Genomic DNA, 23,831 nt, shown 5'->3' with positions numbered 1-23,831 from the left:
CAGTATCAGGCCGATACCGATACTAGTATCAGTGCATCCCTAATACAAAGTGTAGGACGCGCAGAAAATGGTGAAATAGGAGACATGTTTGACCTATGGTTCTGCCGCTGCCTCAGAAGACGCAGTTGTTCAGCGCGGCGGCTACACTCTGTCATGTTGTAAATAAGACAACATTTGTATTGCCTGCCCCTCCATGTTGTTGTGGTGGTGGTGGTTGTTTTTGGCGTATACCAACGCAATGTCACTGCCATAGACACCAATGCAGATATTCCGGAAAACGAAAGGGCAGCATGGGACACACAAATTGGATCTGAACAGTTGCTTGTGATACACAATGTGGGCAGTCAATAATTTCAGATCACATTCCAATCGGATAAACAAATTATCTGACTGTGAACATCGCCTTATACTAGTCTGGAGTCTTTGACCATTTTTGGTCAAATAATTAATATCAAGAAATTGAAGTTCAAGTTGAGGGCATTGCATTGTGGGATACTGTATTCCTCACAGCATGCATTGTTTTGCATACTTCACAGTTTGACTAATGTCATATACAACATCCAGTGGACTATGTATACTCTGGGTGGTATATATATACTATATACTACAGAAATAGTACAAGTAGTATGCTATTCCAAACATAGCATCAGTTACAGGAAGACTAGGGGTGAGGATTTGGCTGTAGTTATCCTAGTGGCTCTTGGTTTGCCGGCATTTCACCGAACCGCATTCGCTGTAATTCAAGTATAAAAACTCTCTTCTCCTCTTCAGATAACTACATCTGGGTCTTTGTATGTAATCCCTTGGGATGGGGGAAAAAAAACTGCCAACGTTAGAGTTGAAAGATTTTTCTAGAACATTTCCTTTTCTGTTAAACGGTGGGGTGGGAGGCACAACTGTAAATTACTGGAATGATGAATCCCATTTAGCCACAGAAGACTCACAATTTGCCCACCAGCGTATAAAGCCTTTTAATGGTTTAATTGCATCTCAAAGGAGAAGCGCACAGAGGCAGAGTCAAATTAGGGATTGTCCCATATTTTGGCTCTTGTGCTGCATGAGTGCGTCTGTGTGTGGTTTTCTTTTTTTAAGTGAATATGGGATTTGCTCTAAAGCTTAAAATCATTAGACTAAGCTTCGCAACCCTGAAGGTTTCCATCGCTTCATTAAGGCTGGTGTAGCTTAGTGGTTAAAGATTTGACCTGGTAACCAAAAGGTTGCAAGTATACTTGCGGTTCAACAACCGAATCTGTAGCTCAAATTGTAGAGAAGAGCCATGAGTCATTTTGAAAAAGTCAGATCACTCAGTGGCTATTTTTGCAAGGTTTCTGAGAAGCTATTTCCAGTTCTACACGTACAGCTCATATCTACTTTAATGGGAAAAGACAGAAATCTCCTGTGTGAAATGTTTGTTTGAATAACATATTTCAAATTTGCACTAAAATCTGACAACAATGGCATCATAAATTGTGATTCTTTTGCTCAATTCACACATAAAAAATATTTTACTTGTATAATGCTAATGCACATGACCACTCAAGTTTAAGACACTAAAGGTAAAATGGTATTGAGTATTAATAATTATTAGACCGATAAGTAAATGGGATGATACTGACATTTTCTACTTTTTTGTAGAAATAAAATAAAATGAACTTCGGCATCACTATTAAAACCTGATTAATTGCTAAAGCTTACATTCAAGATATTTAAAATATTACATTTTAAGTGACTACGTTTCTGTAAATGTAGCTAAATCACCATTGCCTACTTGGTCCAGGCATTTAACTCCAGGATACTCAATATAAAGATTGGCTTTGTAAGTGTTCTTGAAGTTGCTTTGATTAAACACATCACTTAAATGTCAAAGTAGCAAAGTTCAGTCATTATGAAAAAAGAACCATAATTCTGCTCGGTATTTATTTCTTTAGGACTCTAAAGCACGTTTTCATTCACGCAGCATGTTTAAATCAGTTTCAACACACTTGTATTAATGTATTAAAGACCGGTTTAAAGTCCTCTCTCTTTGCTTAGCACACAGCTAACACTGTTCAGTGCCTGCTTAAACCGCATGGATGACGTTATGCTGTAGCAAGCAGGTCAGCAATGGCCTCTGTTGAAAGCAAGTATTGTGCGTACGTAACACCCGTGATCTCCCCGTCGCCGGACACTCCGGCAGGGGCTATCGACTCGAAAACTTTCCCGATCTGCCCCATTCCCCCAGCATTCCCTAAGGAAACCGTATCTCCAGTGGTCACGCAGAAATGTGAGGACTACTGTTAGCGGCGTCTGAAAAAGATTGACTGTTTGGGCACTAAGTGCTCGCTGTTGACACAAGCCTCTCTTTCATATGCAGTGGAGCACAGAGCTCTCGGGCTAAGTACACAGTTTGTGTTAAAGGTTGGTCCGTTCGTACCATGGGTTTCAAGAATTTCATGCCCCGAGCTCTCACCCTGCAGAGCGGCACAGGATTTTTGAAACGGAAAAACGCAAACACTCGAAAGGAGTCAAGAACGGGTTGGCAATTTGGAAAATAACGTGATGAATTAGCTGCTAGATTGTTCAGAAGAGATCAGAGCGTCAAATAAAACCCAACAGAGTCCAGCATGCTGATGGATGACTAGCGTCTGAATTTTGTTTTCTTTCGTCTTTTTACTTGTAGGACCACAAGATCAAACATGAAAACATAATTATTATCATTGTGTTTGTACTGATTTTCTTCTTCGTCTTTCTGCCCTAAAAGTGTGTGAACGTCAGAGACCTCAAACCGTAGAGACACCAAAATTAGCAGAATGGTTCTAATCTTGCCGCACAAACACACAATCGTCCGACACTAGGTGGCACTATAATAAGGTGATTTGCGTTTTGGGTCATAACTTTGGAACCCTAAGGGCTAGAAGCAAATTTTTTTCTTTTCCCCCTGAATCCTAGTCAAGCCCTACAATGTATAGCCCTAACTCTATACAGGGTTCCCACACCTTGGTTAACTTCAAATTCAAGGACCTTTCAAGGACTTTCCAGGTCCAATACCCTCAAATTCAAGGACTTAATGTGGGGACACATTTGTTGTGTCCAACAACAAACGTTGAGGTACCATCGTAGATTCATGCGCGCGTGAACGTCATGGCAACGTACAACACAAAGTACCTCATGCGGGAAACACTTAACGTAACGCGTAAATCAAGCAAACTAGTATGCATAGGCCATGAAGTGTTGGCGAAATAACACATTAGGGGACTGGAGTGAATATGGAATTTTTTCCAGAAAACTTATTGCACAAAATAAATTCAAGCACTTTCAAGGACCTGTCTCTATGTATGTTTATTTTCAAAAACTTTCCACATTTTTTCAGATTCACAAACTTTCAAGGATTTCAAGGACCCGTGGGAACACTGTCTATATCTCCCAATTTCTGTCTATAATTTTTTTTTTTTTTAAGCCCTGCTTTTTGCAAAGTGATTGTTAAATTAAATGACATTTGACACATTTTAACGAAACTTAATACACAGAGACCACAGGACATTTTGTCTATAATTCAAGTTTCGCTTCGTTTTTGAGTCTGAGAGTAATGACTTGTGGTTCAGTAAGTGAGTCATTCACATTAATTCACCAAAGATTCAAATTGATTTGACTCATGTCTACATGGACTGGTTAAAAATAAAATAATTTGCTCATCGTCGACCCTCATTCTACCCAGAGAACAGTCGAAGTAGTCAAAATGACCATTTTTAGAGTTCATTTTCAATAGCCAGAATCTGAAACATTGTTAATAGCAGAGATCTTTTTTTTTTCAGCATTACTAGAATTACAGCTGGAAGGTCTGCATTCATCAAAATTCAAGTGTGGCAGTTGCTTATTGGGGAAACCGCCAACATATCACCAAGTCTAGGAAAAATCTACCCTGAAAAGCGCAAAATGGTTCCAATAACATCTGCATTTTCCCTGCAGGTGTGGCCCCCACACTAGGGAAATAAGCTCACCTGCAAGCCGAATACATGTAATTCAAAAACCTTGGGTGATGTCGAGCTCCAGACATGACTGACGCCTTCTAAATGATGAGTTTTGAATATCGCAATAAGCCCTGTGAGATTTTATTTGCTGATTTTTATACAGTACACTTGAATTCACTCTTGATTACAAAATTTCCTGTTTAGAAAGCTGCATCTGTTTTGGCCGGAGTTCTCTGTTCTTGGCATTGAAGCTGCTGTGATGCTCCGTCCCCTGGATGCCCAGCTGATGCTGCGACTCACGCTTTCTGAATAATGCAATTGACCGCCGTAAATTGCTTTCGTTCCAGGCTTCATCGCAGCAGCTGAAGTTCACAACGTCAGACTCGTGCGACCGCATCAAGGACGAGTTCCAGTTCCTTCAAGCACAATACCACAGGTATGCGCTCACACTTGCAACACCTTGAAGGAATAGTTCACTTAAAAAATGAAAATGGTCATCCTTTACTCGCATGTCGTTCAAAACTTTCTTCTGTGGCAGCCATTTTATTTACTATTATAGTATATTTTATTAATTCCTTTTAATTTTAGTTTAAGTTTGAGTCATTTATTCTGGCTTTTGTAATTTTAGTTTTTTATATTTCTTTGTAGCTTTATTTCAGTTTTATTTTAGTACTTTTAATTGAGAAAATTATTGAATTTAACGACTTTAACATTCAAACTGTATGGACCTGTTTTATGATACTTTATGAAGTTGCTTTTGCGTCCGTTTTGAAGCTTTAGGTGCAAATACAATGTCTCGTTCAGATATTAATTTAGTAACTGTTCTGACTGATTCTGTGAGTTCATTCTGTGAAGGAATCAGCAGTTTGATTCAGACCCATAACTCATGAGTCGTCTTGTGCAATTCATCAAAATAATTTGTTTGAGTCATTTGTTGTTGAATCAGATTACAGTAGAAAAAAACAACCAGCACAGTATGTTTCGGAAAGTAGTCAGATGTAGTCAACTGCTTTGATTGATTCACTGAGTTTGTTCTGTGAGGGAATTGCCAGATTGATTCAGACCCATAACTCATAAGTAGTTCTATTCGTTAAAAGAACCGTTCATAAGACTCATTTGTTCTTGAATCCGACTATAGTAGAAAAGTAATGACTTGTGATTCAGTGAGTTAGTCAGATGTCAATAGACCTTTATCACAGTCTGCGTGTTGTCATATAGGCTACTTCCCTGATTAGTAGCGTAATTGGATTCCCGCCTTCATTATTGTCAATGGACGATCGCCAGTTTTGACAAGAAAATTACACTACACTTAGTTGTAGATGTTTCAAATGGGTTTATTTAGCCTTACATGATACCCTGCCATTTGTGTCGTCTTCCATTTTAATGTGCAACGAGGCCATTGTCAGCGCTGCCGGTGTTGACCACGGCGAACGCTGTGAGTGCGTGTTAGAAATCAGGAATGCTGAGAGAACATTGTGCATGGTAGGCTTGGGCGGTATTCGAATTTTGATACCGTCAAACCTCCTCCCTATTTTACCGGGGTATATGGTATTACGTGACTAATTAAAAATTATGACATAATGGCCTCAGACGGCGTCACCAAACTGTTGGCTTGTGCCTACACCGTTCAGAAACTGAATGCCAGATCGGGCAAAAAAAAACAAACAAAAAAAACAAGCCCAACCCCTGCACGTTGTGTCTGAGTCCGGCCGACGGCATTAACTGTTATTATGAGCCCGAGCCCGCATTATTCAACATAATATCTGTGTGCGTGCAACAAGCAAGAAGTGCCTTTGTAATCCGGTGACGCGTGTCCATTGATTTTTATTAATAAAACTTTTCTGCAAAGATGGAAGTTGACGATCGCCATCTCTGTAGTGAACGCGCATATAGAGAGAAATGCACATCATTACACAATCAGAGAGTGGCCTTTTTCTTTTCGTTTTGAATTGTTTCGTTTAAAGAAATTGACGATCGCCATCTCTGTACTGAACGCTATAGAGAGAAATGCACACCATTGATTAATCAGACTATATTTCTTTTCGTTTTGAATTGTTTCGTTTAATGAAATTGACGATCGCATCTCCGTATGAACGCGCCTAGAGAGAAATGCACATCATGGATTACTTAGCCTAATCAGTGAGTAGCCTATTTCTTTCGTTTTTAATTGTTTCGTTTAAAGAAATTTCAAGCTTTATTTATATATATTTGTCATGTCTGTGAGGCATAGCCTACACTGAGTTTCGGTTAATTTATGAGATTTCAATGCAAGTGACCGCGGCATGCCAGCGCCCATCATGTCATGATTATATTAAATCCAGGCAATTGGTTGATGAAAATTGTATTAAAATTTAGATACAATTTACACAAAACGAAATTCGTTTTAAAGAGGCCTTTTACAAAACGAAATTTATTGAAGTGGTCAAATCGTCTGACTCCCGATGCATCCCATCTTATTTGTGCTGTTCACTTTTCATAATCAACAAAGATGGAAAAAATAACATTATAATATTTTAACAAATACGAAACTTAATGGGCTTATTTAATGAACTCGAGAACAAAATGCATCCTGGCAGCAGTGAGTGGGCGTTGTTTCGGAGATGCGACATTAGGTTAGAGGTGTTTACATCTCTCGCGGTCACCTTTTTATTGCACAATATACAAATTGCCTCGTCAGTATTTACCGCCTCTCCCTTCTCATTCGGTTGGAACCAGAAATATTGCCAAACTGCAACCACACATAAGCATTTTTTAGGCAATAAATAAATTATATATATTATAGGCTATATAAGTGCCGGTAATGACGGTATTGAAACTGATACCGGTGCTATTTTAAGATCCCGCGGTATCCGATATTACCGTAATACCGCCCAACCCTAGTGCATGGTACGTTTTTCATCTTCAAATCAAACTTCAGCCGAAAAAGTTTAAATCCCGTCTGGCTAGAGCGCTTCCCATAATATGTATGCATGAGGTCAGTAGGCGGAGAGTAGACTGTCTTTTGTGGCTGTTCGACCACATGAGCGTTTACACTACGTAAACAATCCGGTCGAATGTGTTTTCGACTACCTCTGGAAGTGGTCGAAAGTGGACAAACTCAAAACGCTTTAGACCCGGTTTACACCTGTATTTAGAGTCGTCCACTTGTGATCTGATCGACCAAAATGCATCCAAGGTGTAAACAGGGCCATAGATGAAGTATCTATGATGAACTGTACATCAATAAATCACAACAGTCCTGTGCTATGGGCACTTCCATTGATACAGGCTACAACAGAAATAATTTTACGCTACTATTTTAAGCTCTTGCTTTTCGAATACAGAAGTCTAATAAAGACCTATTTAGTAACTGCTCTGATTGATTCAGAAGCAGAACAGAGCAACCAGAACCTTACAAGTCAAAAAGTAATGACATAAGCCGCTTTTCCACCAAAATTACCCGGAACAATTTGTCCCAGGAACTTTTTTCCCAGGAACCTTTTTTGCCCCAGACCGGTTGCTTTCTGCGTTTACACCGCGGTCTAAAGTACCGGGAAGGTAAACTGCGCGCAACTGCTCCTCCCAGTCTGCGACGGACAGTAATCAGTTTTGAGCGCCACATTTATAAGTATGGAGGAGATTCAAACTGTGCTGCAGTTATTGGTTTACTAACGAGGTAATTAACATAACAAAATAGACGAGCACTGATACTAAAGCGTGTTCAGAAAGCTCGTATGCGTATAAAATTAGACAAGGTATGTTGTGAGATGACTGGGACGAACGCGCAAAAATTTCCTTTTAAGCAAATACGCTTAAAAAAAGCCTGAACCCCGTCTATCAATCATAAATAGTGACAGTCTTGTAAATAGTTGTTTGTTACCAACCTCAAAGCGCTATTTCAATCCTGTTTTAGTAAATTTGTAACATGGTTTGCCTTGCAATAGATGACAATGTGTAAACATAATGACTTAATATTAAAAGCTGTGGCAGAAAAGAGACGAGCACTGATAAAGCGTATTCAGAGCTCGTAATGCTAACGTTAGATATAAAATTGTATGTTATCAGCTATTGCGGACATTGGCCGTGAGATGGCTGTGACGAACGCGCAGAAAGTTTCCTCTTCCACAAATACCCAAATAATAAAGCCTGAAACTCGTCGCCAGTCCCCCAGTTTTTTTTATTAAATTCCATATTTGCAGACAGACAACTTTACTGCATGAAGCCACTTTTTAAAAGGGAGGTTAAAAATAAAGAAAATGCTGCGTGGAGTCATCCAACCAAAATGCGGCGTGAACACAACCAATCAGCTTGTGCAGCGCACAAGTCCCACCCCTGAAAGTTCCTGAACTTTGAAAAAGTACTACCTCATGAGCAGGGACTATCGGAGGGGGAAATATTTACCCGGAACTTCATTTAGACCCTGGTTCCTGCGGTGTAAACACATCGAGTACCAGCCCAAAGTTCCTAGTTCCTGGGGAAAGTTCCTGCGGTGGAAACGCGGCTATAATGAAAGTAATGACTTGTGTGTGAATGAGTCAGATGTTAATTCAGTTGCTGCTCTGATTGATTCAGTGAGTTAATCCTGTGAAGGAATCACCAGTTCCTTAAAAGAACCAGTTCATACTCCAGAAAAGAGCAACCAGCACATTATCAAAGGTTTCACAGAAGAAAGCAAGCCAATCGGGTTCAAAACAACATTCCTTTTAACCGTTTCCTTAGGGTGGTCCTCTACAAAGCAGTGTGACTAAATTCACTATTAGCCGGCATATTTGTTTTATCACTTCTAACAAGCTTCCCCTAGTGCCTCATTCCCATGCCGATTAACACGGAGCGGCTACTGTGATCTGATCCGTCTGATGCCTTAACTCCTGTAAATGGAGACGGAAGACTCTTTAAAGACACAAAGACGCTGCTACTGTCCCGTCTTTAAGGCAACATGTCTTTCCCTCCCTATTCCCATGACAACGAGCAAACCCTCATTTAACCCTGGTTCACAGAAGAATAGGCCCTACGTTTTTTTTGTATGTGTATTCAGAGCATGGATTCACCGCCATTGACTTCAATTGAGATTCAACAGACAAGGGCTTTTTTTGGTGCTGCGTTCAGCCTTTTAAAGGAAATGTACTGCAGGCGGTCCCCAGAGCCTCGCCGAGCTGTCGCTCCCTTCTACAAATGCATAAATAGATCAGGGAATACATAAATCAAAATAAGGATGACAGCAGGAGCGATTTGGAGGCGGAAAGAAACGGCAATACAACTCCATCAATGTGTCGTTTTTTTGGCGTCTTTTTTTTTTCTCCGAGAGCATCTTTAGAACCTTCAGGAGGTCTCGGCCAATCAGTGGCTGGCATGGCCAATCACAGGTACCCTGGCAGCAGGGAGGATGGTCACCATGACAACACCCAATATATGTTACACAGTCATAACAGCCCAGTTTTTTTTCCCCCTTTTTTGGGATAAGTGGAAGCAGCAGACTGGAGAGGTATGAAGAGACAGAATGCTTGTCATACGCCAACGAAACAAAAACCTCTAGTATGTCGTGTCACTTTATTTGTATAGAGATCAGATGCTTTCTCTTGGCTTTCTTTTGTCAGATGCTTTCCCAATTAATTTTTTTCATATGTAATTACTAGTTGATTATTCACTTTGTTTTCTTTGGGTAGAAATGAAATAATGTGTCTTGATGGGAGTCACGGCCTAGCGGTTTGTACACATGCTGACATCACATCGAGCCATGGTGCATGGTGGGAAATTCTGGTTCGATTCCAGTTTGCGTGGTGTGATAAACCAGTTCCTGCCATTTTCTCCTCAATGCCACAACTAAATGATAAAAATGTATCAAATATTTTTGAACAAAATGTACATTTTTGCATCCAATAAATCAATTTAACTCAAAATACCGTAGTATCGTGCTACAGTGCACATGCTGTCAGTTGCAGTTCTGGCACCTCAAGATGCTGTACAATGCCACATACATTCACATCACGTTTAGTAACACAGCGGAAGGGTTACGCTCAAGTGACATTGCAGGTCTTCGCAATCATGAACGTTTATTATTTGCATGCGTTTTAAAGCCTTGCCAGTTAAATTTTTTTTAATTTAATTTGCATGTTGTTGTTCAGTTCGTATCGCAATCGCGATGTCAAGCCTACGTGATTATATGACGCAAAATGCTGCGATTTTATATTAAATAAACAAATTAGCGCTGTTAACGCAATTAACGCAGCATCTGTTAATTTTTGCCATCCTTTGGCTAGTGTTACATGATCCCGCTCTTATTCATGCAAATGCTTTTAAACCATTCATGCGCGATGAGACAAAAAAGAACGCGCTGCCTGTGAATGTCCTGACTGTGACACACAGAAAGACTCGCGCTAATATCGTGCGTGCGCACAAAACCGCATGCCAGAATACAGTTCTCTTTCGAGCTTGAACGAACAATAACACACACAATTATGCCAAAATGTCTTTTTGTCGAGTATCTTCATAACATAAGAGTAGTCTTATGATGAACGTGAAGAGTTGTGACTCGTGAGAGAATGAGGCGCGTGTGAGATCCGCGTCTCTGACAGCAGCGGCTGGTCTTAAAGGGACAGTACACAGTAGCCACTAATTATATCTGTCGCTAAAGTTAATCAAAGAGCAAAGGGAACAGAGAAAAACACTCACTGCTCTTGACTAAACAACTTTTTTCTTTAGGCAGATTATCACTAATCTGTGTGTGCATTGATTTTCCTTGAGAACCAAGCAAGTTGACTATTATATCGCATATCGCAATCGCAATATGACATTTTCCCCAAATCGTGCAGCCCTAGAATCAATGTATCATTTATACAGTTAAGTCTATGTAGTGTTTTATTTTAACATTTTGTTTATTCAATTTCTTACTTGAATGCTACTGTTAAATACTGCAGGCAAAGAGCTTTTCTGATTGGCTAGTTTTCTGATTGGTAGATGTGACATTTAATGGAGTGGCCTTAAGAGTGTTTTTAGCTGACTATTAGCACTAAATTCCTCTCCCCATCTACCGACTCTGCCAAAAGAATGTGAAAAAGTCCGAAAAGTCTCTGAAGCAGTCTGAACTCTTCAACTGATCTGTTGCATAATATATGTCTAGTCAGTGTCTGTTCTTTTTTTTTATATTGACCAGTCTTTTTTTCCTCTTTTCAGTCTGAAGCTCGAATGTGACAAGCTGGCCAGCGAGAAGTCAGAAATGCAACGTCATTATATCATGGTAAGTCTGCACAGAACGCACTCTCCTCCAGAGGGACGCGCCTTAGGCTGGATGTGCCGGAACATATTCACATCCGCAAGAAACTCACCTAGCCCTCACCTGTCTGATTTCATTGTGTCTTATTCTCTGTCTGCCTCAACACTGTCTTTTCTGCTGCTCTATTAACATTCCCTACCTCCTGTCCACCCAGAGGCGTCATGCACCTCTCTTTTGAGGGGACGCCAGTGGCATACCTGACCTACTTGGTATCATAGATGAGATTAGACTTGACTAATATTATATTATATTATATTATATTACATTATATTACATTTATTATTTATTGACAACTTGGCAGTTCATAATATTATATTATTAATTTTCAGCTTGATTGTTCTTATATTCTTATAAGATTGTTATATTATTTACTTTTCTTTTGTTGTTTACAAACAACAGTGTGTGTGTGTGTGTGTGTGTGTGTGTATATATATGAATATCTCTATCTCACGATTCTTAATATAAGAAAAGCCACATTATATAAAAGTTTTGTTATATATTGTGCATGTATGCATTTACTTATTTACAAACAACTAAACTATTATATTAAAGGGTTTTTTTTTCAGCTTAGCGGTTCTTATATGTGGTAAATATGTGTTTATATTATATGTTTATAAATATTTGTTCAGCTTGGTGGTTTTTATATTTTATATTAATCTATTATGTTATATTAGGTACAACTTAGCGGTTATCATAATTATTTTTCTCATTCTTATATATTATATTCACTTGTTTTGTATATTATATATTTATTTGTTTATATATTATACATGTATATTTATTATATGTGTTTATTTATTGACAAACAAATTAATGATGATATTATATTATTTTTTATTTACTTGTTCAATAATTCTTCAGTTTATATTTCACTAAATATTTAACTTTCACTAATTGTGCAACTTAATTTTCTAGAATGCAAGTAAAATAAATGTTTGAAGAAGTTGCATTAAAAATCCACTTGGCTCAAAAATCTTTCATGTTGAATCTGGCCGTGATTTTGAGGCATCATGTATGCTTTGTCTTCCCTCTCCTCTCTAGTCCCCCCCCACACTCCTCTTTACCTTGTCTGCCATTCCTCCTTTTGTCCATACTCTGCTCTCTCTTTTCTCATCCATCCCCCCGATGATATCCCCTCCCTCCTTCCCCTCCACTCTAACCTCGTTGTCTCCGGGCCGGGCCTCGTGTTGCTGTCTGATATTCCGCCTCTAATTGATCCGTCGAGCGGCTTAATCTCATTTAATCTGTGCGGCGTTGCTCTCACGCGCATCAGCCAGAGCGCCCTCCCTCCCTCTAATAGCCTATCGGGTTCCCCCGCTCTGTCCGCACCCGCTGGAAGATGGGGAGGGTGGGCGTCTGCTTTGCGTGGGTGGTAATTGCTTTAGGGACCTACTGCTGCTTGGCAAAGCCGACCCTGATCCAACTCTGGCTCCATCACTGATGCTCCCCGGTCTTGTTTAGCTGCAGAGGTTGTGTTACGCTGCTCGTTGACGTGTGGATGATGAGCGAGGCTAACACGTAGTACGCACTAGTATGCCCGCACATGTTACACTGGGGTTCTAGATGTTCAGTGCTGTAATACTAAAAAAAGTTTATTTCTTTGCAGTACTATGAGATGTCCTATGGGCTGAATATCGAAATGCACAAGCAGGTGAGTTCGTCGCTTCGACGTCTAATCTGATGAAATTACGCCCATCCAGTTTACACTCTCATCAACATCTTCATCACTTTTGCTCAACGGTATTGAATGCTGATGCTTTTAGTTTGAGACTGTCTAAACACAGAAGTGTCAGTAGGGGGCCAAATTATGCAGTAAAGGGTTAGTTCACCCAATTACTAACCCTCATGTTGTTCCAAACCCGTAAGACTTTTATTCATCTTCAAAACACCATTTTTTAAAATGAAATCTGAGAGATTTCTGTCCCTCCATTGACAGTCTTCGCAACTACCACTTTGACGCTTCGAAAAGATCATAAAGAGATTGTAAAATTAATCCAGATGAATCAAGCGGTTTAGTCCAAATTTTCTGAAGAGACTAGATCGCTTTCTATGATGAACAGATTGAATTTATGTTTTTGTTCAGTGGACTGAAATCTGAGAGATTTCTGTCTCTCCATTGACATTTAAAATACCCTCATTTTGATGATGAACCAAAAGCTTACGGGTTTGGAACGACATGAGGGGGAGTAAATGATGACACAATTTTCATTTTTGGCTGAACTATCCCTTTAACAATTTATGACAACTGGTTTATTCACAGCATACTTTTTGACTACACTTTATAGGCTGTGATAGCTGGGAGATTTTTGATGAATATGGGACACAAAAACTCCATTCATCCATAGAAATGAATCATTTTTACCTGTTTTTTTTGTTGTTGTTTTTGGCTTGCCTTTCTAATATTTAATGGCTCTATCTATTTATTTTGTGTACACTGCATTTCTACGTCAATTTTTTTAAAGAAATTAATTTAATTCAGGAGGGATGCATTGATTTGATCAAAATACTTTTACATTATAACAAAAGATTTATTTTGACCTTTGTGTTGAAAAAATGTCCACAAAAATATTTAACAGTTTTCAACATTGATTTCGAAACCGCAAATCAGAATGATTTCTGAAGGATCATGTGACACTGAAGACTTGAGAGTAATGATGCTGAATATTCAGCTTTGGCATCACGGATATATAAATGAGTGTTTGAATCATGCAGTGACTGAAATTGTTTTTTTATCCCCTCAAAATGAGAAATGCTCCAAAAAGTGTTGATTTGCAGAACAGTTAGTGGTTAGTAGGGCGTCGAAATCTAAACACGTGCCATTGCGCCGCTGCAGCCAGTCTCGAGAACACAATTCATCAGTCCCTGACCCTTTATGTGACACAGGTGAAATATGTTTTAAAAAAGTCAGCCAGCCACGGAAGAGTGTGTGCGAAAGAGAAATACAGGGCATGAATGCAAAGAATAAGGCATGCCAGTGTTTGGTATGCAGTCATTTCACTTTCTTTCTCTCTCTCTCTCTCTCTCTCTTCTGCATGCTGTAAGAAGTGTCAGCATGGCAGGCTATTGAAACAGGGTTATTGTTGCCTCTCTCTTTGTCCCACTGCATGTTTTTTTTTTTCTCCAAAAAAACAAATTCTCAAGCTCTCGCAGGCTTTTCAGTGCTCAGAAAAATCACGTTTACTGACATGAGCTTTCTCTATATTCATCTATATATCAATCTCTTTATTTAGAAGGTTTTTTTACCTAAATACGTGCGTGTGCATATATAATATATATATATAAAAATAATCCATTTATTAAATTTTCTTGTGAGCCATCAAGTGTTATCAAGGCAAGCCATATATCTATAAGTTATAATAATTTATTATTTATTCTGTATTTTTATTTTTGCTGTCAATTACGTAGTCAGGAATATGTTTGTTTATATTTTTTGGAGCTGAATAACTGGGCCATTTGTGGCTCATTTAAAAGGGAAGAATTTGCTGAGTGTGTGTGTGTGTGTGTGTGTTTCTCCCTGCAGGCAGAGATCGTGAAGAGATTAAATGGGATCTGTGCTCAAGTCTTGCCTTACCTGTCTCAAGAGGTACAGAGAGATAGCAGCGCTACCTCAGCATTTAGTTTATAGCATTACACTTCCGTCTTAAACGCTCAGTTATTCTGATTTGATTTTAATGTGAATGTGGGATCTTAAGGAGCATATAGCACGAGATGTGATTGTGATTCAGATTATTATTATTTTTCAGCACCAGCAGCAGGTTCTGGGGGCGATAGAGAGAGCCAAACAGGTCACCCCACCAGAGATGAACTCCATCATACGGGTAAAGTGTGTGTGTGTGTGTGTGGGACTCATGTGGATGACACACAGGTTTATACAGAAGGCTGTTTATGGAAATGCAACTGAATGAGTTTATGGAAGTCTAATTATGTATAAAGAAAGGCTTGATTAATTAGTTTTGTGCATTGTTGCTGTGCAATTATATGGCTCTCTGAATATCTTAACTCTTAGTGTAGAAACAATTTTCACAGAAATTGCTAGTAAATTTCACAAATAATTACAAAGAAACGGCAAGCAGCGCATTGGGTTAAACGCAAAAACTGTAAGTAGAAAGAATGAATAGTATTGTCTTGTAAAATGGACACCAGTAATCTTTGATATATATATTTTTTTACAGTGCATGACAAAAACAACATTCATTAAGCGTTTGCAGCTCTTGCTTTGTACAGTGACAACGCAAAATAATCCAATCCAAAAATCAAGAAAAATAACCACAGTGCAAATGGAGTAAACAAGCAATATTATAAATGACATAACCAATAAAATAAAACCATGAGAGGCCATACCTCAATTAATAGGAGTATTAAATAAAACATAAAAGACCATATTTTATCAAATCACAGCAGTGATCTAAAAACACCAGTGTTCAATAATTCATTACTGATTACATTTATTAATAAATAATAATCACAGTTAATAGTTGTCTTATTCTCACCAAGTTTGCATTTATTTAGGAGAAAAACCAGTAATATAGTGGAATATTATTACAATTTAAAATAGCTGTTTCTTATTTTAATATATTGTAAAATTCCTATGATTGCAAAGCTAAATTTTCAGCAGCCATTAGAATAGAACAGCATTTTTTTTGGAAATAGAAGTCATTTTTTGACATTATACATATCTGTACTGTCACTTTTGATCAATGTAATGCATCCTTGCATTAAAATTTGGGGTCAGTAAGATTCAGTGTATGTAGATTTGATTCATTAATTTAGAATTGGCAGGTTCATCCAATCAAACTTTTGTGTTGAAACTGCATTTCATCATAATGTTGTAAGTGCAAAGTAAACTAAGAAAGCGTAACAGTAAAAGTAAGAAATCCCTGTATGTGTGTGTTGTGTAGCAGCAGCTCCAGGCTCACCAGCTCTCTCAGCTGCAGGGGCTGGCACTGCCCATGACCCCTCTCCCTCTGGGTCTCAGCCAACCGGCCGGCCTCCCCGCCGTCACCTCCAGCTCCGGCCTCTTCTCCCTCTCCAGCATCCTGGCCTCTCAGGCCCAGCTGGCCAAGGAGGACAAGAGCACACGCGAGACCTCCGACAGCCACCGCGAGGAAGACGGAGACAAGTCCGACTAGTCGCCCCGCCACCAAACCCGTTCCTTCGTCCGGTCATCATCCAGAGCTCAACGTAGAGCAGAGGCACTTGTTTCCCTTTTTCTTTTCCTTCATTTTCCACTCTTTTTCCATCTTTCTATCTTCCCCTCTAAATTGCTACTGTGCTCACATGCCTAACGTCATTCGTTCTGGTTCATTCCCGCAGCTTTCTATATGTATTGATACCAATCCACCTTTTTATTGTGTTACGGATGCTTGATTTGATTTTCTTTACACTATTTCTTGCCTGCGTGTATGTATATATCTATATATATCTGTGTCTATCTATCTATATATATATAGATATATAGATATAGATGTGTATATATAATTGTATATTTCTTATGCTAGTTGTGGAAATGGTCTACAAAATGGTGCAACCATTAATGGACCATCGACCCTTCAGTAATAATTCCTTTTTGTTTTTTTTCCCCCCGCTCACTCTCTTCCTCTTAAAATCTTTCACCTTTTAAAGCTACAATCTACAATAACTGAGTCAAAAGCACTTTGGCCCTAGGCAGTAACTCTGAGACTAAAAGCAACTTTGCATCTAAAAACTTAGCCGCAGCATAATCCATTTAGAGTTTAAAGGATCGGTGTTATTTCTCGAAGGCACGGCTGTTGCATCTATCCTACCTTAAAGGGATAGTTCAAGTAAAAATGAGGTTTCGTTTTATTTTTATGTTGTTCCAAAATTATTTTACCTACATTCTTCTGTGGAACACAAAAGGAGACGTTTTGAAGAATGTTCACACTGCTCCTTTCCATACAATGAATGGGTACAGACAAAAAAATCCTAGTCCATATGACTTGCGTACTATATTTGAATTGTTCTGAAGCCATTTGTGTGTAAAACTAAAATTTAAGATGTTATTCACTGGAAATGTTGCTTGATAGCGTAGTCACCATTTATTTTTTTTGTATGGAAAAGAGCAACTTCGACATTCCACAGAAAACATCTTTTGTACTTAACAAAAGAAAGTCATACATATGACATTTGAGTGAGTAAATGATGATCAAATCTGGTTTCAAACCTGTTTGACTTTTCTTCTGTGGAGCACAAAATGAAGACGTTTTGAAGAATGGTCATGCTGCTCCTTGAGAGTGAATAGGGACCAAAAAATAAACTACACCGCATGACTCCTGTATTCCATTCCAAGTGTTTTGAAGCCATTTGTTTGAGAAATTTAAGGTGTTATTCACTGGTAATTTAGCTTGATAGCTGTGGTCACCATTCACTTTCATTAAACGGGAAAACATCTAAACATCTCCTTTTGTGTTCCACTGAAGAAAGTAATACTGATTTAGAACGACATGAGGGTGAATAAATGATGATTGAATCTTCCTGTTGTTTCAAATCTGTTTGTCTGACTTTTCTTCTGTGAAAGACAAAAGGTGATGTTTCGAGGAATGTCAAAGCTGCTCCTTTCCATGCAATGAAAGTCAATGGGGTCCAAAGCTGTCAAGCTTCAAAAATGGAAAAAGCATCATAAAACCAGTCCATATGACTCCTGTATTATATTCTGAAGCTATTTATCTGAAGAAACGTGAATACTTTAAGTCGTTATTTATTGAAAATTTAGTTTGATCGCTTTGGTCACCGTTCACTTTTGTTGTGTGGACAAGAGCAGCCTGGACATTGCTCAAAACATCTCCTTTTGTGTTCCACTGAAGAAAGAATGTCATACAGGTTTGGAACAACATGAGGGTGAGTAAATGATGACATTTTTGGGTGAACTGTCCTTTCAAAACTGCTTGACGAAACGTGATGAATAGTGTTGAAATGAAGAAAGAACATTTCTGCAAGGCTCTTCAACGTACTGTATATCTATATACCCGTTTGCCTGATTTCTAATGTGTTTGGAAGCTGTGTTGTGCTGTCTTAGACAGAGAATATTAGATGAATCCTCTGAGAAGCTAGCTAACCTGCTCACCAAGTGAAAAGGGATGCTGTTTAAAAGAGATTTTTTGGTCTTCTTTTATAGTAATGTTGATTGTCTACATGGTGAAAGTCATTTTGTTTTCTTTACAAGTTTAGTTGTAAGAGAAAGGTATTTGAAAAATGAGAAGCACCTTCTTTGAACATTTATTTTTCGTTGTTTTGATCGCACTACAGAAACAGGAAGTATGTGAAATCATATGTATAATGATCCCAGCAAAGAGAAAAGAAATTTAGCACATTGCTTCCTTAAGTGGTCTTAAGGTAAAGGTAAAAGCATTTTTTTTATAGTCACATCTCCTAGTGTGATATTGTAGTATGAGATTCTACCAAGAGGGGGCAGTAAGTCCATAGCAAGTCCACACTAACACCCTCATGGTCACTTTAGTTTGGAGTTGTGCTATTTTAGGTGTCCTATGTATGTTTCTGCAAACATATGATATAAAATATGCTTCTTTTGACAAGCCCGCAAAATAAATAACCGGTCTAACATTTATTCTAGATTGCAATTTGTGTCGAATTGAAACCGTAACTTGCAGCTATAGCAGTATTCGAGTCATAGATAGTCGTCACCCCCCCCCCATTTTCTCATTTTGATGTATTCTGGAAATGAAAACTAGACTTAACACGTCTTTTTCTTCTAACGCTATGCTTTTTTTTTTACTGGCATTGTGTGGAGACTTTAGATCTGGGTTGTCCAAATGTTTGCTTTCCAAAACCGTAGACGCATTTAAACTAGTGCAATTAATCGCATCTAACGTAAAACTTTGTAAGTGTATAATGTGTGTGTATGTATACACATGCTCGCATATTTACAAACTTTTATGTTAGATGTTGTTAATCACGATTATAAGCACTATTTTAAACCGTATTGGATTAAGGAGTGAAGCTGCTTCCTAAACTTGTCTTAATGGGACAGTGCACCGTTTTTTTAAATTAAATTGTCTGAATTATGGCAGTGCCAACATAAGAATACATAAATGAAAGGCCTCCTAATGATATTGTAGTGCTTTCAAAACAAATCTGCTCACAGTGTTTATTAGTACAATGTTTTCTGTTTGATTCTGCCAGTGTATTTATGATAGAAGTGCCAGGATTTCTCCTCGTAGCTTGCTACATATGCTCAAATCTATTCTGTTGACGTTTTTCTTTTTAAGGACAGAGTAGTCGTCGCTGCGTAAACGTTAAGAGTACAAAATCGGATCTAGCCAAACGCAAAATGTTTTGCTATAAAGGTGGGCCGCAGGTCTACCGCATGTGTACGTTATACATAGACCCTAAAGCTTTATGTGCAAACGGATGCTTTCGTGTCAGTGTTGGATGATACGTCTGTGTTTTAGGGGACTCTTAACTCGTGAGGCACTTGAGAGCAGGTTGTCGCCCCATCATCCTTTCTTTCTTTCTTTCTTTCTTTCTTGAACCCCGACAGCCCTCTCTCTTTCCAGAATTCATTGCTTGCCTTTTGCCATTTCTTACAAGCATTGTAAGCATTCTGTGCTTTATAAAAGTCTTTTCGTTTGTTTGTTTTTCAATTCCTAATTTTATGTATATTGTACAACCTACAGTGCAAAGATAATTGTGTTATAAAATAGCTTCATTCCATATTAAAACAAAGTACATAAACATTTACTATACATAAATGGAAATTTCTGCAGTAAGGAAATGCTTCTGGTGCCTTACAAATAAAATCAATCAAATCAATGTAGAAAATGTCAATGTTTTTATTTGTGTTTGTGTCCTTGTGGGAATTGGGATTAGATATGAAGTAGTAATTTTTTCTGAATTTATTTTATTTTATTTTTTGGAATCTATCAACAGCTTTAATTTTAAAGTCATGTTCATTTTAAGCCCCAAAGAAATGTAATTAAGACAAATTATATTAAGTCAGTATTTTATATATTTATATACTACTGTTGCAGTTGTATTATTATGGTAATTGCATTATGCTTTTTTTGTTCGTTTCATGTTAATTTTGAGGGGGAAAAAATCATGACCAAAAACAAAAAAAAATCAAATTTCCATTACTGTAATACAATATAAAGTGAGTAATTTGTTGTTATTTTATGGTAACAAGTGAGAAACAAATTTCAATGTCAACATTAAAATTTATATATTTATCAAAAAAAAAAAAAAAAGTTATATATATATATATATATATATATATATATATATATATATATATATATATATATATGATATATATATATATATATATATATATATATATATATATATATACACACTCACCTAAAGGATTATTAGGAACACCATACTAATACTGTGTTTGACCCCCTTTCGCCTTCAGAACTGCCTTAATTCTACGTGGCATTGATTCAACAAGGTGCTGAAAGCATTCTTTAGAAATGTTGGCCCATATTGATAGGATAGCATCTTGCAGTTGATGGAGATTTGTGGGATGCACATCCAGGGCACGAAGCTCCCGTTCCCCCACATCCCAAAGATGCTCTATTGGGTTGAGATCTGGTGACTGTGGGGGCCATTTTAGTACAGTGAGCTCATTGTCATGTTCAAGAAACCAATTTGAAATGATTTGAGCTTTGTGACATGGTGCATTATCCTGCTGGAAGTAGCCATCAGAGGATGGGTACATGGTGGTCATAAAGGGATGGACATGGTCAGAAACAATGCTCAGGTAGGCCGTGGCATTTAAACGATGCCCAATTGGCACTAAGGGGCCTAAAGTGTGCCAAGAAATCATCCCCCACACCATTACACCACCACCACCAGCCTGCACAGTGGTAACAAGGCATGATGGATCCATGTTCTCATTCTGTTTACGCCAAATTCTGACTCTACCATCTAAATGTCTCAACAGAAATTGAGACTCATCAGACCAGGCAACATTTTTCCAGTCTTCAACTGTCCAATTTTGGTGAGCTCGTGCAAATTGTAGCCTCTTTTTCCTATTTGTAGTGGAGATGAGTGGTACCCGGTGGGGTCTTCTGCTGTTGTAGCCCATCCGCCTCAAGGTTGTGCGTGTTGTGGCTTCACAAATGCTTTGCTGCATACCTCGGTTGTAACGAGTGGTTATTTCAGTCAAAGTTGCTCTTCTATCAGCTTGAATCAGTCGGCCCATTCTCCTCTGACCTCTAGCATCAACAAGGCATTTTCGCCCACAGGACTGCCGCATACTGGATGTTTTTCCCTTTTCACACCATTCTTTGTAAACCCTAGAAATGGTTGTGCGTGAAAATCCCAGTAACTGAGCAGATTGTGAAATACTCAGACCGGCCCGTCTGGCACCAACAACCATGCCACGCTCAAAATTGCTTAAATCACCTTTCTTTCCCATTCTGACATTCAGTTTGGAGTTCAGGAGATTGTCTTGACCAGGACCACACCCCTAAATGCATTGAAGCAACTGCCATGTGATTGGTTGATTAGATAATTGCATTAATGAGAAATTGAACAGGGGTTCCTAATAATCCTTTAGGTGAGTGTATATATATAATTTTTTTATGTCATGACAATTTGTTTCTTAAAACAAAATGTAATTATATTGCAAATAATTGCAAATTGCTATTTGCTTAAAAGCATTTTTGCACCATTCTGGGACAGAGTATTCAACAAACGGAGCAAGATGTTTTTCACCTCAAGTTTAATTGGGTTTAAATGCTTTTAATCATTATTTTATCACCATAAATAATGAATTGCCAGTAGAGTAATTATAGCACTGATCAGAATCATTGAGAGATAAACTCTCCACAGTGGCTAACCAGATGTTTCACTAAAATGACGTCTATATTTGACGTTAACACTTTAGATCAAACCCCCTCTGGATTTTGTTCATTGAAAAATTACAGTCTTTGGTTCTATGTCAGTCTAGTTTCCTTTACAGTAACAGACGGATGGCTTTTCTTCCCGTTATGAATCGTGTTTATTTGTGAAATCCAGACATCATGATGTTTTAATCAGGGTGTTGGAGATGCTCAGCCTGATTTGGTTTCATAAGCCGCCGTCAGCTCTCAGTCATATCTAAATGTGACAGTGTGATCTGTGTGTTTTTTTTGTGTGTTTTTTTTCTGCGTCTCTCTGGTACACACACTCACACACTCCCTCGTGATTGTGGTTTTTGAATGACAGTCTGCCCTTGTCTCTGTGTATAAGCGGCTGGCAGCTCTCTCTCTCTCTCTTTCTCTCTTTCTCTCTCTCATTCTCTCTCGCTCATTCTGTCTCAAACTCTCACAGGATTTCTCTGGATCTGAGCCCAGTGCTTAAATAAATATGAAAGTGCCCTATTTTCTGTCAGAACGCTGTCAGAAAGGCAGGGTTTTGTTTATTTCGCTTCACTTTCTCGAGTTTAGCACAATGGTTTAATGCTTAAAAGCTGTTGTGATCAATTTACAGAGCGGAATGAGATCAAGCCAGCTTTAAAGATTAAAATGGATCACAATATAAAATAAAGTTGCAAGCGTACGGGTGAATCTCACAGAAACGAGCTACATGTTCAGGTTACATTTGCCCTAAAATCAAAGAACAATCAAACAAAAAATAATTAAATCTTATATATATATATATATATATATATATATATATATATATATATATATATATATATATATAATTTACATAAAAGTATTTGTTGTGCCTTTAATGTAGTTTTATATATTATATTAAAACAACATAACATATTTACATAATTAGTTTTAATAACTTTAACGCACCTGGACATGTTACTGTTGAGGTTTTTTTTTTTTATTTTTTCTTTAGATACTTATTTCTGAAATAAAGTAATTTTATTACAGTAATATTTTTATTTTAAATTCTAATTAATATATTAAAGGCTACTATAAAATAGTTTAAGTAATATAAAATTAAATATGTCATTGCATTTTTATTCTTTTAAGAAATTAAGTATAATTTATTTATAAACAAAGCAATAAACTGATATTTTATTATATAATTGTGCTTAATTGTCATAATTGTTGTCAAAAGATCTGACATTGAAAACATTACACACTTCGGCTTTAATGGACATACTTTTAAGGAAATATTTTGTGGACTTTTTAAAAGTAAAAACAAACAAAAAAAGATATTTTGGTTACCATTGACTTCGATTGTATGAACAAATATAAGACATTTCTCAAATTATCTTCTTGTATGTTCCACAGAAGAAAGCAAGTCATATAAGTTTGAAATGACATGAAGGTGAGTAAATGATGACAGATTTTCATTTTTCAATAAACTATACCTTTCCTACCCATTTAAAACCCATTAATCTCATTGAATTATTTAATTGTAATTGCAGTGTAAATGCATTCATGCCATTTCTGAGCCACAATAAATGGTCTGAAAATATCTAAATACCAATTCAGATGCAGCATCTGAAAAAAATGAAAAAATGAAAAAAGCAGGGCCGTTGTAGCCTAAAAGTTTGCATAATAAATGCCATGTTGAATAAATTAAATTTTCTTTCTAAAGCTATACTTTTTGTGATGTGTATTTGATACTTTTCTCATTTAACACAATAATGACTTTATCTTTTGGGGGTAATTTCTCAGCCTTTTAATTTGGTTAAGTAATCAACA

The 23,831-nt window shown here is 37.6% G+C and overlaps 1 protein-coding gene across 2 annotated transcripts in view; it reads left to right on the top strand.

Annotated features, from left to right (window-relative positions):
* tle5 (TLE family member 5, transcriptional modulator) overlaps positions 1–19,983 on the top strand; it is a 28,717-nt gene extending 8,734 nt beyond the window's left edge. Inside the window, exons 2-7 of one of the 2 annotated variants that reach the window (XM_084417293.1) lie at positions 4,295–4,383; positions 11,097–11,160; positions 12,803–12,847; positions 14,717–14,779; positions 14,940–15,014; positions 16,095–19,983. In XM_084417293.1, coding sequence (XP_084273419.1) covers positions 4,295–4,383; positions 11,097–11,160; positions 12,803–12,847; positions 14,717–14,779; positions 14,940–15,014; positions 16,095–16,325 — 567 coding nt within the window. In that variant the 3' untranslated portion in view covers positions 16,326–19,983. The remainder of the gene's footprint in view (positions 1–4,294; positions 4,384–11,096; positions 11,161–12,802; positions 12,848–14,716; positions 14,780–14,939; positions 15,015–16,094) is intronic. The other variant, XM_084417294.1, reaches the window with a different exon arrangement.
* The last annotated feature ends 3,848 nt before the right edge of the window (positions 19,984–23,831 follow it).

This window comes from Rutilus rutilus (assembly GCF_951802725.1).
Source record: "Rutilus rutilus genome assembly, chromosome: 8".
Classification (NCBI taxonomy): Eukaryota; Metazoa; Chordata; class Actinopteri; order Cypriniformes; family Leuciscidae; genus Rutilus; species Rutilus rutilus.
This window is presented reverse-complemented; position numbering and strand designations above follow the sequence as displayed.